We start from the raw sequence: 16,228 nt of genomic DNA on the forward strand, positions 1-16,228 counted from the left end.
GAACTATGTTACACAGCGCAGAAAACAGACACCGTCCAGCTAGTTGTTTCTTGTGCGGGAGAGATATGTAATGGGTAGTGGAAGACGTCGGAGATGTTATGAAACAATTATGGGTGTCGTCGACGACTGTCATTCGGCATAGACCAAAGTACATGTCATCATTTGCAACGTCACCTGCCTCACCCTCACCGTAGGGTCCGGTCCGGTACTTACACGCCCCTATCCTCTAGTAAAAAAAAAACTATACTCGCTGAGCGAGTACCAATATCCACTCGACTTGCTCCTCTTTGAAGAACGCGCCGAGACGTTCAACTCCTGAGATGACGCTTTGTAATTGTATGTTTAAACTTGAGGATCGCTGGGCTAACCAATTTTGACAAAAACCGTAGGCGTAAGTGTAGGAGGCCGGGGGCAGCGTGACGTAGGCGTGAGGCTGTACTTCGGTGGCGGTCGGGCTGCCTCGCCTCCGCTCGGCTTGCAGACGTAACGGACTTCGGTAACCAGAACGTTCTTAAACTTGAAGCCTAAGATGCATATCAAGCTCTGTCCCTGCCCGAACACGCCCGAATATTCACCTTCGGCCAACCTCGGGTTTATTTATATATATTTATATTTCTCTGTTTATTTTAATGTAGCTATACTAACCTAACTAACCGTCCATAGTGTTTTAAAGTGTTTTAATGTAGTTAACCTAACCGAACACTTTTAATATTTGAATTCATTTTCCTGCGCAAAAATAAAACAAATCCCGAGGTTGGCCGAAGGTGAATATTCGGGCGTGTTCGGGCAGGAACAGAACTTGATGTACATATTAGGCTTCCCTTCTTAAACAGGCTCGGCCTCCACCTGGCGCGTTCCTCCGGTGACGTGGTGGTCAAACGCCCTAGGGCCTAGACTATTGGTCGATAGCCGGGGCCAACTTTACTGGTCCTGTAACTACTGGAGCACTGCCGGAGCGTGGCTGGTGGTGTTCCGACAGAATTAAGGGACGAAACAAAGTACAACTTTACAGTATGGGTGACAACCATCCTGCAACAATGTGAGTCATGACTTACATCGAAATACACTGATCCAATGTTCTGGTTAAAGTTCATTATTCATACTCGCCAGTCAGTAGTATGTTCATTAACAGATTTTTGTCATTCAGAAGCATTCGATTATCGAAATCGCTGAGTTAGCTTCTATGCGTAGATCTCATTTTAATAACTGCTTCAGTGTATGTTCTATTAGTTTTAAATTAATTTACGTATAACATAATTGTAATTAATTTATAATGTTACAAAACCGATCAATCGATTTCTATACAAGTAAGACGTATTTTCATGACGACGAGTGTGGAATGCTTGTCATTTTCTTACGAGGAGCTTCACCACATTGTAGGTCACTGGGTCGGGGTCCCGGCTAGCCAGGACGTGCACAAAGAATTTAAAAGAAACAATTATTGTCAGCGAATGATGGTTGCGACAGCGAGAGCACCTGCAGCGTTTCTCACGTTCTTACGGCCGTCCTCCGAGTACACAAACTGACGAAGAGAAATGGCGTGGAATCGATTATTCCGTAACACGCCGTGCCACTCTGGGAGCCACATGTCATTAATAATTCCTCGACTTTTTCTATCGCACTGTCCATCTCCGCCAACAAGTGGCGTTCCGAGCTATCGATTAAGAACTTCACTTTTAGTGGAGGGAAAAAATAACGCAGTAAAATTGGCAATTACTAACATACATCAGAAACTACATATATTAAAATAATATGTCAATTTAAGGGTGCATTTTAGTAAGCAAACGTTATGGCTATCAAAGAAATTGTCAGTATGATCATAAAATAATAATGAAAAGATTCTATGAATTATTGTAATTTTCCTTTTAAAACTGAATGTTTTGAGGATTATTTTATCTACACGCATTACAGTTGTAACGGAAATTTCGTCAACAACTTTCGAATTTTCACTAAAAAAAGTCCATTATTCTTTTCTCGAGCAAAATAATTACTTAAAAATACTATTTGTAAACGTAGGGTTACTAAATGTCTACTATTCCATGAGATTTTAATATGACAAACAGTATTCTTTTAAAAATTAAATTTTTTTTAAACATTGGTACTTACTCGTAAAAAAATGATATAATTGTTATACTGAACTCCCTCCTTCATAATATCCTGGCTACGGCCTTGTGCATACCAATATCGTTAACTTGTAAATGAGGGGGGGGGGGGGGAGAATACAAAATACAGCAGCTATTTCACATGTGTAGAATTCCCTTGAAAATTTTTCCTAAATTTTGGAACGCGATTTGCATTGTTGTGTCAAAACGGTATTTTAACAGTAATTATTGAAAACTATAATATCAGTCCTTTTTCGACTCATAAATCGCCACAGACTTATGTTGCGAATAGAAGCCTGAAGATGAGGTTGTGATGCCTCCTAGCGCGGGAACGCCTGTCGAAATTACACCCACAAACTGGTCATGCTGGGTTGTATTGAAGTGGACGGCAGTGTCTAGTGCGTGGATGTTGAAGATAGTGGCGGCGCGTGTCGGCGCCGTTGTCCGCAGGTGCCGCCACGCCTTGTTTACGAGTGCGTGACTCGGACTGTGTTACCCGGTCAGAGGCGTGGCGTGTGCGTGGCGTGTGCGTGGCGTGGCGTGAACAGGGGTGGACAGGTCGGGCTCACGCGCGCTCAATCACGTGTTCTGCCGCCGCCTCTCTGTCTCCATCCTCGGTGCTTGGTTATAAGTGGAGAAACCTGGAATTCCTTAGCGTCTGAAGCATTACTGTTATTCATGATTTTTTGTTAACCATTTTATTCCATTAAGACAACTTAACTATTTACTTGATTGTGATGGTGAGTGTTCCCTCTTATAATTTTTTTTTGCTCGTGTAAACTAACAACAAACAGAAAATCTGCATACTCGCCGGGTACCGAGTAAGAAATACAAAAAAAATTTTCAGATGAGTTCATTTAGCCAACTACATATAAAACAATATAGATGGGTAAATAATTTAATTAAATGCTTACGTAGCAGCCATAACCCACGTATAATTGGAGAATTTTATGATAGATTAAGATTGCAATGCATACATAATTTCACTTGTTTGGTTCGTTTACAGGAAAAATATGCCAAGTTGACTAAGTTCAAATGATGAATAATAGGCCATATCGACAGTCGAAAGACTGAAAATGTTCATTGAACTAGTCGCACGTGTTCATGTAAACGCACAGCATCCAAAAGTTTTGCTTCCGCAGTTTTTAAATTTGTACCTGAATGACAGGAAATTTAGAAAGGTTTTTCGGTCAAGGTTACATTAAGTTATGAGTATCTACTATGTATGTAAGAGTCAGCGACACTACATTGCTAAAACTTGCAGTAAATTTATGAACTTTTCAACTAGTATTCAGTTTAATTAAACAAAGAGTTCTTCTTAATTTCAGATAATTGTGTCTTTGTAGAAACAACGCCGTATTTCGATTTCAGATCTCTTTTTTCCGGCATAAACAGGTTAAATGTACACTTGGCAGAAATAAGTGTGATTTTTTTTGCAGTCTTCTGAACAGTTTTTGAATGCTCTTCATGTATATACTAATATTATTGTTGTGAATCCATGTTCGAAGTATGTGAACTTCGTAATCAGGGGCGCAACAACAGGGGGGGGGGGGCAAAGGTATTTTGCCCCCCCCCCCCTCTGAAACTTTGAAGTGGGGGCAAACGGGGTTAAAGAAAGTGCTGTGTAATCAATTTTTAGATAATAAAACTGCTAAAATAGCACCATTTTCCACCTTGAAATACAAATTTTCCCGGGGGAGGACCCCCGGACCCCCCGCTTCAATAGGGGGATCGATGATTCTTTATAAAAAGGTATATTGCCCCCCCTTTGGAAATTTAGTTGTTGCGCCCCTGTTCGTAACCGTAAATTGACGAAGATAACGAAATTGTTTTGAATAGCTCTGGGTAATGTGTAACCAGTTATTCAGGTTCTTCGTGACAATTTTTTAACAGTGTAGAAACATAAGGGTGCACGAAGGGGCTAAACGACTGGGAAATAGATGGCTGCTCAGTCGGAGTGGAGTGTGATGACTTGAGGTTGTCCTCCGCCATGTTGAAGGGAGTGGCGGCTACGCGCGAGCGTGCGACACGGGACGTGTGTGTGTTTCAGCAGCAGCAGCACTGCCAGCTCGGACAGGCTGGACCAGTCGGGCCCTCGGAGTCACGTGGTCTCGCCTGACGACAGCATCAACGTGTGTGTCCGGTACGCCGCCTCCAAACACGAATTTTCCTAACCTAACTAAAACTAAGTGTATTTTGGAGGGGTCCGGGTTAGGGAGGGACCTAAGTGCGTCTCAGGCCGAAGCCTATACGCCTAGTCATGCTGGGATTAGCCATGCAGGAAAAGGGTCGCATGCATCATGTGCTAGGCGAGAATCATACGAAGCACAACGACTTCTCGGGATGCCCGAATATTTACCGTCGTGTTACCTGGGTGCCCGAACAGTTCCGAAGTTTACCGAAGTTCGCCGCCATCTTGGGAAAGATGTCGAGGCATTTTTTTTTCGTAGACTTTAATGATGGAGAAATTAGTTAACTCTCAGGCTACATTAAAAATACTTTCAAAATAGTATGGATGGTTGGTTAGGTTAGGTTGGATACAGTAAAAATGTTGTTAAATGTTGTGAACAGTTCGATAGCTTAGGTTAGCTACACTAGAAATAATATAAAACAATGACAATTTATTACGTTGAATTAGTTGCATTTTAAATGGTCAATTCTTGTCCACAGTATTTTTTTATGTAACTAACCTAACCTAACCAATCGTCCACAAAAGTAAAAGTATTTTAAATGTCGGTAACCTTACCTACCATTTTCACCTTACCTAACCACATATTGAAATGGTAAACTACTTGCAGTTTGGATTTTTTTTTCAGACAAGCTTCTTTCCTTCAGAATTACCAATTAATTTTAACCAATCAACATAAAACTTTCAACCAAATACTTACAGCTCGTACGCGAAGAAATGAAATTTAGGGTTCAACTCCTGGACGTTTTAATTTTAGGTAAACAGAGAGAGGAAAAACTGCGACAAGGTCCCTGGCATTACTGTAGCAAGCTATCTACAAGCACAGCAAGGGCAGATAAAAATAAAACCCAAGTTACACGAAGGTAAATAGTGCTTGTGCTTCGTAGGCTTCCCCTCCAGACGCCTCTCCCGGTGGGACGAGCAGGTGTCGGTACACAGCACAACGTGGGAGGCACTTCTTTGAGTATTATCTATGGGTTGCTGTTGGTTGCGTGATCGCGAGGTGTAAGCCCACGGAATGGAATAACGATCTTCGGCTCTCGTGACCATTGTCTGGAATTGCTTGGCTCCTGGGTTCTAGCGTCGAAGGCGCAAAATATCACCGACTTTTCGGTTGACCTTGCAGTCGCCATCTTCAGGGCAGCAGTTACTTACTGCTGCCGACCGATTGCAAAGCCCGACAGAAGCGTCAGCGAAATCTTTGCCTTTGACGTGGCTAGAACCCAGAGGCCAAGCAACTTCACACAAGAGAATTAGTTTATGTTTACTTACTGGATGATGTGCATCTCTCCGGCGGCTTTCTAGTGCACTCGGCCGCTAAAACCATACTATTTCTTATTATTTATCTACATTTTCTTTATGAATAATATCTGGATGGAACTATACTTACAAAATTCCCTCAATATCCATGAGTAAGATATTTGGTCTACGAATAAGAAAATTATCATCAAAATTGTTACGTTAGTTACAGCAACCAAATATAGTTTTTTTTTTCAAACTAAATTTTTTTTTATACATCGGGAAACCACCCCAAAAAATTGGTGAACATTAGAAATGTACTTATACAATTTCCATAGTTTTTTAATTTTATATTTTATTTTAACAGATCTTTAACATTGATGCCAGTATGTTATATAAAACGCAGATGATAGACACAGGCCACGGATATTGGAAAAGGTTACGACCATCACCTCTGGTAAGGAATCATCAAGAATTTTCCTGGAGTAATTTCGGGATATAATGGAAAACCGAAACAGGAATTTGAGACTTTACTCCTCAATTTCCATAACTTTATTACATGTGTGGATTTTAATAAACTTTTACGTAAAGACCAAGTGTCGTTGAAACTTCTATTCCATCCTTCCTTCCTCGATTCCTGTTTCAACATGTGACAGGTTCCAGCCCGACTATATAAACGTTAGTCTTTTTATATCACCTAATGCTACATTCTCATTGGGCCAAATGATTATGCTGTTCCTTATGAAATACCTCGTCATTTCTACTGCTATTTCATTAACGCTATATTAAGCCGTACGTGCACAAAGGGAAAGGAAGTAGACTGTATTATTATTCTTAATTTTTTGAAAAAGGAACTAAATAACGAGGAATAAAATCAGCCTTCTGGTGAGAAACTCTTTTAGTGGTTTCCCAGTCATAGGTTACACGAAATTATACTAGGAACGTGATAAAATACTTAAAAAAACAATGCATCAGTTTTAGCAATATGAAGTTCATTCAAGTTTATCGAACAATTTTGAAACAAATCATTGAAGGAAGAAAAAACGCAGCCCATTGACTGGATGTATATGTAGTTCCTCGTATGATACAAAAGTACAATATTTTTGAGTGGCTGCCAGCTAAATCGGGATGTTTTAGTTCATGTACAACTCATTATTTTTTTAAGTGATAGAATTTTTTTTCTAATGTTTCGGCAGTGTGACTTTTCTGCACCTTCACTAACGCATACTTATAAGTTACGTAATTCACGTGCCGCAGCAAAGTTATATTTTAGACATATGGTGGAAGGATAATGAAGGTAAACCTTAAGCAGAGCTCTTGAAATATTCATTCAAACGCAATAGACTCATTGGTTTGGTTACAATTTAGGTTACTGGTTACTGGTCGTGAAAGTTGAAAAGGCCAAACAACCACATCTGGTGTGGTCGAGTGCCAAACCTCAGCACCGAAGTACCTGGTCGCCGCCTCGATGTTGCTTGCGGTAGGGTCGATGCTCGCGAGAACTACTGCCGCGGGACACGCACCGCGGGCTGCCCTGCCCCTCCACCTGAGGATTTCAGTCTCCAGGTTCCTGTGAAGCCACTCTTCTAGCCCAGCGGGTGCTGTAGTGGTGGAGGGGACATGTTTTCTGGATCTGGTAGCTTCAGTAAGGCGGGGCTCTGGACTATACAGATCTGTAAGCAGACTCCCAATCTACCCTTAAAGGGCGCACATTTGGGAGGGGTGGAAGGCGGGTGCGTTGGCCTTCGGGCCTCCGAAAACATGCCCTGCCCCTCCGAGCGAGCCGGCTGGCTGCTCGTCCACTCGCTCACAACATGTCTGCCTTCATATGACGGTTTTTCGCGCAGATTTATAGAGGTTTTCATTTACTTTTGAAGTGAAACTTCTTTGCTGAGGGCCCTACAATTTTCGAACGTTACGAAAATTACGAGGGGAATAGTTAGATACGTGGTGGGGGAACCGGTAGAGGAGGAGAATAGTTAGTTACTTGGTGGGGGAACCAGTAGAGGAGGAGACGACAGGGGAGAGGTAGAAATGACGCAGCAAACTTGCACACTTGTATGGTTGCACACTTCCACACTCGCATACTTCCACATTCGCATATTTTCACACTTGGATACTTTAGTACTTGCATACTTGCATATAGGTATATTTTTTGATCTGCGACCTCAGCCAAAGAGATTTAGGTTTCCTATACCTAATATTATAATAAGCAAGAAGTTTCACTTCTGTCGCACGTGGACTCCACGCACACTCTTTATTTAGGTCTAAATTAAATTGAAAAATTACAAATATTATCAATTGATGTGTAACATATTAGCTCTCGTTAAACGCCATTTGGCAGGAGTAATATCGTGAATGGAACGGAAGTCGCATGGAACGGAAATTTGTAACCACGGTGCTGCCATCTGTGGCGGATGGCGTTAATCTAAGTTCATAGAGACAAGGGTAAACGTTATAGTATTAACTTTTTAATGAATTTTAACAGAATCATCAATATCTTAATACAATATTTTGCCGAAAATTAGGTCCAAACCCGGGGGTTTATAATTTTTACAAGTCTTTTTCGCATTTTTATTATATGGTTTACAATTTCGGTCTGCAAATGGAATTGTTCGTTAGTCAACGTAACTGCTCCTGTAACGAATTCTAAAAACACAGCAACGGCAAGGTAGTAAGTAGGGATAAAAGTAGACCAGTCTCGAACTTTACTCGGTAAAGTAGAGCGAGCTGTGAGTATCAAGACGGCGCGATATCACGAAGCGAGTTTTTTTTTCTCGCAACTGGAAGGTTGGCAGGTGCTCAGCTAGTAAACTCCTCTGTGTAACCGACGCTTTAGACGTTTAGACGATGCCGACGGCTGGTAGGGTCGTCAGCTATCGGCGCGAGGTGGCGACCGCGCTTGAAGAGGGTAGCACTGGGTCGTGTCACTCTGCAGTGTCGGCCGCGACTCGCGCGGAGTGGGGGAGAAGGAGCAACACGTCACATCCGGTTCCCAGCGAGAGAAGGGAGTTCCCCGCAAACAGCAGATATCCGACATGGCTGGGATTATAACTCGGGGCTTTCTAGTCAACTGAAACAATGGCCGGGTGTTTTAAGACAAACATTTTCGTGAATAATTCGTAAAAATACGCACAACTTTATTTTTATTGTTTTTTTAATAAAAAAGAAAAATGAAACGAAAGATTCAAGGTGTAAATAATGAATAATGCTAAACAGCTGTTATGTTAAAATTAAAAGATTATTAAATACTTGAGCATCAGAAAATTTACTAAATTAACTTTAAATTAGTTCATATACATATTTGAGTAAGTTCAATTAATGTCATGTAGAATAGTACACCTTAAGTTATTATAAGTATACTATATATTTAAAAAAAAAAATGTTTCGATCTCATTTTCCTCCAGCCTTTGACTTACTACATGCTCTGTAAGTTGTTGCACTGCCGCCATGCTGGCTGTTCAAAAGTTGGGAATTTTAAAGACTTTATAATTAACAACAACAACCACCACCATCACTAGCGTAACTCATTGCACTGCTTTTATTCCTGAAACACATTTCTCCTGCGAGTTTGCAGAGATTATCACCACGAGAATCATCATAATTTCATCATTATCCAAACAGCCGTTCAGATAGCATGGCCAGAGAAACCAGAGATAGCTCGCGTGCAGCAACGATATGCATGTAGGTTATGTTTTAGAGCTACCATAGCGCATTAAGAATTACATTGTTTTATTTACTAAAGATGACTCTATTACTATCTGTGTTCACGTGAACTATTTGTTCAAGAGTTCGACCGCTAAACAACAAGGAACAGCGGAGTGGAGACGGGTCTACTATTCAGTTCCCCGGCAATGGACAGATTTTGGTAAGTTTCGACATCAGAATTTAACAAGTGGTTATAAACATGTTTTGTTAGTAGTCATAGATCGCCTAACTTTGAAATCATAATACAGAGCAGTAGGGATGGTATCGAAATGTTGCATGAATAGTTCCAACGTGGAGAAGACACTTTGTTAGACTTTACGGAGACAACAAATACATTCGGAACAGTTCTTGGTATCACATGTTCTAAACAATGTCTAGTTTTAAAGTTTCTGTGGTTAAGGGGTTTACAAATGAAACTTTTATAATTGCATCATCCAACGGCAACCCGAAATGATGAAATACAATATGGCGACAGGAAATGTAATCCAAGATGGCGTCCGGAAATGACGTAATTCAAGATGGTGGAGGTGACATCAGAAGTCAAAGATCGCGACAGTGATGTCAAGGCTCAAAAGTCACGAATCAGAAATCCGAAGCCCCAAGCCCCTGTTCTCGGAACCCATATTTCTAACTGCTTGAGTTGTATGGTTTTTTCCAATCTCTGCTCAGAGTGGTTTACTAAAATTGTTTCAGTACTCTTACAACTGATCCGTTAAATGAAACTAGTGAAGGAATCGTTTTGTAGTGGGATACCATCATAGCATTTGCCTAAGGCGAATTCGGGAAACCAACCACGGGAAACAGAAATCAGAACAAATTTTTGGCCCAGTTGTTCCAGAAGCCGCGGGCCCTCGCCTCCCACTGAGACGAGCCAGGCTCTGTTTCCGGCGGGCCACACACCGATGTTTTACAAGAGGGAAACTTGGTGGACGTTTCCATGAGCCAATTGTTTATCTCGGGGTATTACCGGTCCACCCCACCCAACCAACCGAAAAAAACCTCACTTTATCACGTTAAGTTGCGATCAGTAAAAAAAGGTGACAGGGACTCGAGTACCTCAAATCCCCCCCCTCCCCCCGGCGAAGCAAAAGTACGAAGAAAATTGAATACTCGTTCGACCCCAGATATAACCAATTCTAAGCTACATTTATCACGTAATGCTCTTAAAGCAGGTGGGAGAATTTGGAACTATGGTGTTTAATATTCTGAGGCCTAAGTTTTGTTTTATTCAGTGACTGTTACATACTTTGATTGTTGAGTAACTAACTCCTTGGTTTCTGAGCCGAGGCCACGTCTGTATAATTGATGACGTGCCCGAGGTCCCGACGTGCCTGTAATCAGCCATCGTCAAGGCGTTCGACAAGCTCGAAGGCGGCTGTGACAAAGCGCGCCGCCACGGAAGACCACGGTGTAAATGTCTGAGTGCTCGACGCGGATTGGCCGCAGATGGGCGACGCGAGCGCGGGCAGCAAGCCGCGCGTGTTCTCGTACAACGTGGTGTTCGAGCCGGGCGCCAGCCAGCAGGACGTGCTGGAGTTCTCCGGCGTGAAGCGGCTGCTGGAGATGGCGCTGGAAGGCTTCAGCTGCACCGCCTTCTGCTACGGCCAGACGGGCAGCGGCAAGACGCACACGCTCACCGGCCCTCCCGGCATGGTGGGTGGCGCACACTCGGCAGCCCCTCTTCAAAAAGTTATATTTGCACGTCAGTAGATAATAGATTTTGTTATAATGATGTTACACGGTGGTCAGGGGCGACGGAAGACTGCCATACTGGAAAACTACCATAATGACAGAATTCCGGAATTCCGCCTGGCCTCTTCGAAAAAGGCGGAAAAGTACCATAACGGAAAACTCCCATAACGATACGGAATTCTGCCATATTTATTTGTACACTCCATGGAATGAGTACAACTGCTTTGCTCTCGAAGTAGCATATAGAATACGTCGCTAGGTAGAGCTGTTAACCCCCTAGCCAGCGGTTTCTAGCGGTGATTTTCTGTAATTCGTAATAAATCAACTCTACAGATCGCGCACTAGTGTAAACAATCGTTTCCAAAAATGGGTTATTGGAAGCAGCACTTTATACTTATAACCACGATCTGTATAAAAATAAAAATATGGTAGTTTTCCATTATGGAATTTCTCCTCCTGTTTTGACAGGGGGCGACGGAAGACTGCCATACTGGAAAATTACCATAAGTTAAATAGTAACGCAACCGTACAGTCTTAATACTCAAACGATATGAGTAAATTATGTCTATTATCGTAGGAAAATATTGTAGAAATAAGCAGTATACAAAGTCTTGTGTTTCTAATTCATGTGTTAACTCCAGGTCACTAGTTGAAATTAAATGCAATCTAGTGACCGAAAATCACAATTCCCTGACAACCGACGGTTATTAAAATATTGCATGATTTATATCATATGTTTGAAATGCCACGACAGATTGTCACCATCAGGCGTATAGCCATCTATAGTACTGAGGTGACAATTCAATTGATCTTATTTTACGTCATGTCTATCAAAAGAACGATAAAACAAACTTAAGCATTAATGATTTCACAAAAAAAGTTAATGTTACTACATCATTAATAATACCCACATTATGTTTCTGGTGGGATGTTAGGGTTCAATTTTCGTGGTCTGACTTCACTACGACCTTACTTTTTAATGGCTGTGGTGTTGTGTTTGTCGTGTCGGGGCTGTCACAGGATATTGTGATTCCAACATTATGTTTTCAGAATGTTATGAAAAACCACTAGAAGAGTATTTTAACATATAGGAAAGGTTCGAACATAATTATTTAAAACAACAAAATTATAATAAAAGTCAAATCTCTTGTTAAAGGATATTTTACTTTGTACATAATATTTCTTTTGGACGGAAATAAACATACATAACCATTAAATGAACTTTTGATACTGTAACAGTTAAAAAAAATACATACTTTATACTATTACATGTAGAAATAATACACACACATAATATTTAAAACACAGTATTCCAACTTTTGTTACAATTAAAATTACAAATAATTAAATAGCGATGTAACTGCGACGTGCACAAATATTTAAAAAAAACTTTCTGTGGTTTTGTACTCATAGAAGTTCATGTTTAATAATCCCGATGATTTAATTAGGTTTCTGAGGGTTTTATTGTATGAAATAAAACACATGCTCATGCTTAACCCTGAGGTAAGCTATTTCCAAGAATTCTGTACTCAGGAGTATTACAAGTTCCAATAAATATTTTTGTATTCAAATAATGTGAATATTTCTAAATACGTAAACAAAACTCCAAAACTAGTGTCATCTAAATTCTAAGTCTTCACAAACTGATCGATTTAAGGTCAGTACTATCATTACCTGAAATTCCGGCGATGTTAGTATGAAAATGTATCTTTTAATTTGACACCTCCAACACTATCACAGATTTATTACTTAATTTAAGATTTTGAAAACTCATATTCGCAAACAGTTGTTTGAATAGCTTTCCAGTATTAGCTGCGCATATTAAGCACGGTCAAACAAAAGAAAGCCAAAAGTGATATAAAAAAGTTAACTTTTCTGTGGTTTTAAAACCAAATAAATAAAATGTTTATACAATAACTTCATGCTTGTGAGCACACACATATTTTTACTAAACACACACTTTTAAAATCTAACATTTATTTCAAAAAAACGTTACTATCGATAATGAAGGATTCTTACATTTTTTTTTTACTAATCTATATTTATATATAATTATTGTACAGCGGAACTGTATGTTTATTTGCAGGAAATCGACTAAAAAATTACCAGACTAGTTATACAAATTATATTTCACTGCTATGATATTATATAATTTATGTTGAACGAACAACATAAGAACACATAAATTTGTTCGTTACCGAGGTTAGATGTTACTGCACGTACTGCACGTGTTGATGACACACGAAACTACAGTAAACTCGTGGAATAACATCATGCCAGTGTTAAGAAGACTGCAAGTATCAGCTCTACCACTCTGGTTCTGGGGTAGAGCGCCTGCCTTGTGACTTGTAGGACCCGGGTTCGCGCCCCGGCTCATCCAAGGCGGATTGCCCAGACAAAATGGCGGCATTTTCTCTGGTAGGAATACAATCCATTGTAACAAGTCAGGCTACCAAAGAAACGGTGGGTGGAACAGAAAAAAACCTTCCAGGTGGCTTCCAAATGGGGAGCCCGTTTCTTTTCTTGGGCTCCCCATGCGGTGGCCGTTCCGGGGGTTTCTCCGGGGGAACGGAGTTTTGCAAAAAAAAAAATATATATATATATATATATATATATTAGTGTTTAGTAACTGTAGCATTATCATTCTAACATGTTATAAATAAACAAACAAACATTAAAAATTGTTTGCTCTTGTACATAAAATATTAGAATTAAATATGTATCAGTCAGTGAGTGGTTCTATACCGATGTTCAGCCATTTATCGGTATATATTTTATTGAAAATATTATTGTCAGTTAAATTTTAGTCACAAACTATTAACTTTATGTAGTATTTTAGAAGTTTATAATGGAAAAATATTTTTATATTTTCATATGCAACTAATAGTACTATCCTATATAACTCGAAGGTATTAAAAGTGGACACCAATTTTAAATTTTAATGTCATTACTTTTTACTAAAGGTTATACAGTAAATGCTATCGTATTTAGGGGAAATATCTTACTGAATAGTTTCACAAACATGTTTTCCAATTATATATATTTTCGTCAGCATCTTTTCTTGATCAATTCTTCATTACATTTGGAATATCATTGATTAAATACTAAGGAGTTGTTGGATATAACCTATTACTTTGAGGAACACCGAATACCATGAAAGTGCATTTGCAAATTTGATTTAAAAGCGTCTATTTGTAAGATAATTAAAACACGTGTATACCACGTATTGCTTGACGGGGACCAAAACTGATAATTTTTGCTTCACGTTGAAATAAATAGAATATTTGATTTATATCTGGATGTTAATACTGGTACACATTGTTACAATTCTGCTGTTAGTTTATAGTTTTACTAAATATATTTTGGCAGCTAGTTTCCGAAGATTTATTCATAACAGACTTTTTTTTTATGGTTTGGTCATTATGGGTACATGGTCTAAAGGACACACATCTAGGGCTGCATTAACTTTGAATATTGACAATTCAAATAGTATCTTGTGAGTGCATATTAACGTGGGACCGAATAACCACAAATAAGTATGTGCATGCACAATGTTGTTACCTTGGAGGGGGGGGGGGGGATAGCGTTGCAGTGGTAGAATGCCGTTAGTTTATAAAGATGGCTGACTGTGAAATGTTGACGCCTGTGCTCTGTGGTTTGTTCAGTTCGACAGGAGGGTGGACCCTTACTCCGAGAACCACGGGCTGGTGTTCCGCTCGTTCATGTACCTGTTCCAGCTGCTCAGGGAGAGGAGTGAGCTCCACTTCGTGCTCAAGGCTTCCTTCCTCGAAATATACAACGAAAAGGTAACGACAAGTTAGGAGCTAGTGTGATGTTTGAGATTGCTCGAGGTTTCACGTTCGGCTATGTACGTGGTGCATGGAAATGTAACTTTCATAACAAGCGAATTCAAAGTGTTCTCGTGTTGCAAATTCACTTATAATACGAAACTCGGATTTCGGACGAAATTTAACGTAGAATTTTCTTTAAAAAAAAAATAAATAATAATAATAATAACAATAATGACGAGCGTGATGAATATACGCAAGGAGGGTTTTCAAGTAATTTTTGGACGCGAATCACGTGTACTTTCCGCGCCTGCCGCTAGAATTCGCTGCCGGAATTGTAAAAGTGGTTTGTAACGTTCGCTATCAAACCATTTAATTAGCAGAAAGTAATTTTTTTACTATTATGATATATTCGCGCCGATAAAAGCAAAAAAAAAAAATTGAAAAAAAAAAAACAACTAAACCCCGGCTTTGGACCTGAGATTCTCTACAAGGAATTTTATTAAAATGCTGCCCATCTTGTAAAAAATTCATTAAACCGTTAATACGATATGCTTTGTCACTATGAACTTATATTCGCGCCATCTGCCATAGCATTGAACAAATTCGTCAATAATTTATTTTATCCAATCTCAATAAATAAATTATAAACCCAAGAAACTTCACTGCTACAACATAGCAACACAATACAATTATTGTATAAATCCTTATATATTTTTAGTAAAGTTCAGAATATATTGAGTAATTGCCATGGTAGGACATTTCTTAGCGTGATTTAGTTTTGGTTGGGTAGAAGATATAATGTGTCGTATGGCATTAAAAATAACAAAACTAAAATTCTGTTAGAATATTTTCGAGCTACTTTTCCTGCTGCATTGTGCCAGTTATGTAAAATTCCGCTAGGGACATCTATATTGTAGATCCGCGTGGCACGGTAGTGTGTAATTTCGGAGAGGACATATTGGAAGAGAGGTCCCAGGACAACGCTCTAGCAAACAAGAGTGGTAATTTCCGAGCAGTGTTCAGTTTGCACAGGAAGTAGGTCGCGCGCGCCGCAGTGGAGTCTCTCTGCTCGTATCTGATCCGGCGAAAGGTGCGGGCGTGTTGCCCACCAGCGCCCAGCTGTCACGTGACATGGCGGCAGAGAAGCGCGCATGGCTCTGGTGTGTGTGACATGCACTCGCCAGTCTGCCAGCAACCACTCCGACTCCTCGGCTTCCTGCGAAGGAACACAAGTAACGCTCACAGCAGCAGCAGTCGCTGAAAGGCGGCAACAATCCCGTACCTAAAAGCAAATATTCGATGCAAATGCAGAAATAAAAAAACACTTTCAGAGCTTCAGTAATATTTCACTTTTGTTAATAATCTATATGGAAATTTACGGAAATACGTTAAGTTAATGTTTTAAGTATAAGAAGGTGTCAAACTTTAATTGCAACAATGCACCGCCAAGAAGGTTTTATGAACAATGAAGTTAAAATTTGGTACTTCCGTGATGTCATATTATTTAC

General features: G+C 39.9%; 1 protein-coding gene across 3 annotated transcripts in view; it reads left to right on the forward strand.

Annotated features, from left to right (window-relative positions):
• LOC134532830 (kinesin-like protein KIF12) overlaps nucleotides 1–16,228 on the forward strand; it is a 63,176-nt gene that overhangs the window by 17,982 nt on the left and 28,966 nt on the right. For 2 of the 3 annotated variants that reach the window (XR_010075191.1, XM_063369745.1), the window contains exons 3-6: nucleotides 4,153–4,245; nucleotides 9,319–9,397; nucleotides 10,684–10,890; nucleotides 14,595–14,735. Coding sequence is in view for 2 of the 3 variants with exons in the window: in XM_063369745.1 (XP_063225815.1) it covers nucleotides 4,153–4,245; nucleotides 9,319–9,397; nucleotides 10,684–10,890; nucleotides 14,595–14,735 (520 nt within the window). In the remaining variant the exon portion in view is untranslated. The remainder of the gene's footprint in view (nucleotides 1–4,152; nucleotides 4,246–9,318; nucleotides 9,398–10,683; nucleotides 10,891–14,594; nucleotides 14,736–16,228) is intronic. The other variant, XM_063369746.1, reaches the window with a different exon arrangement.

Source organism: Bacillus rossius, chromosome 6, assembly GCF_032445375.1.
Source record: "Bacillus rossius redtenbacheri isolate Brsri chromosome 6, Brsri_v3, whole genome shotgun sequence".
NCBI lineage: Eukaryota > Metazoa > Arthropoda > Insecta > Phasmatodea > Bacillidae > Bacillus > Bacillus rossius.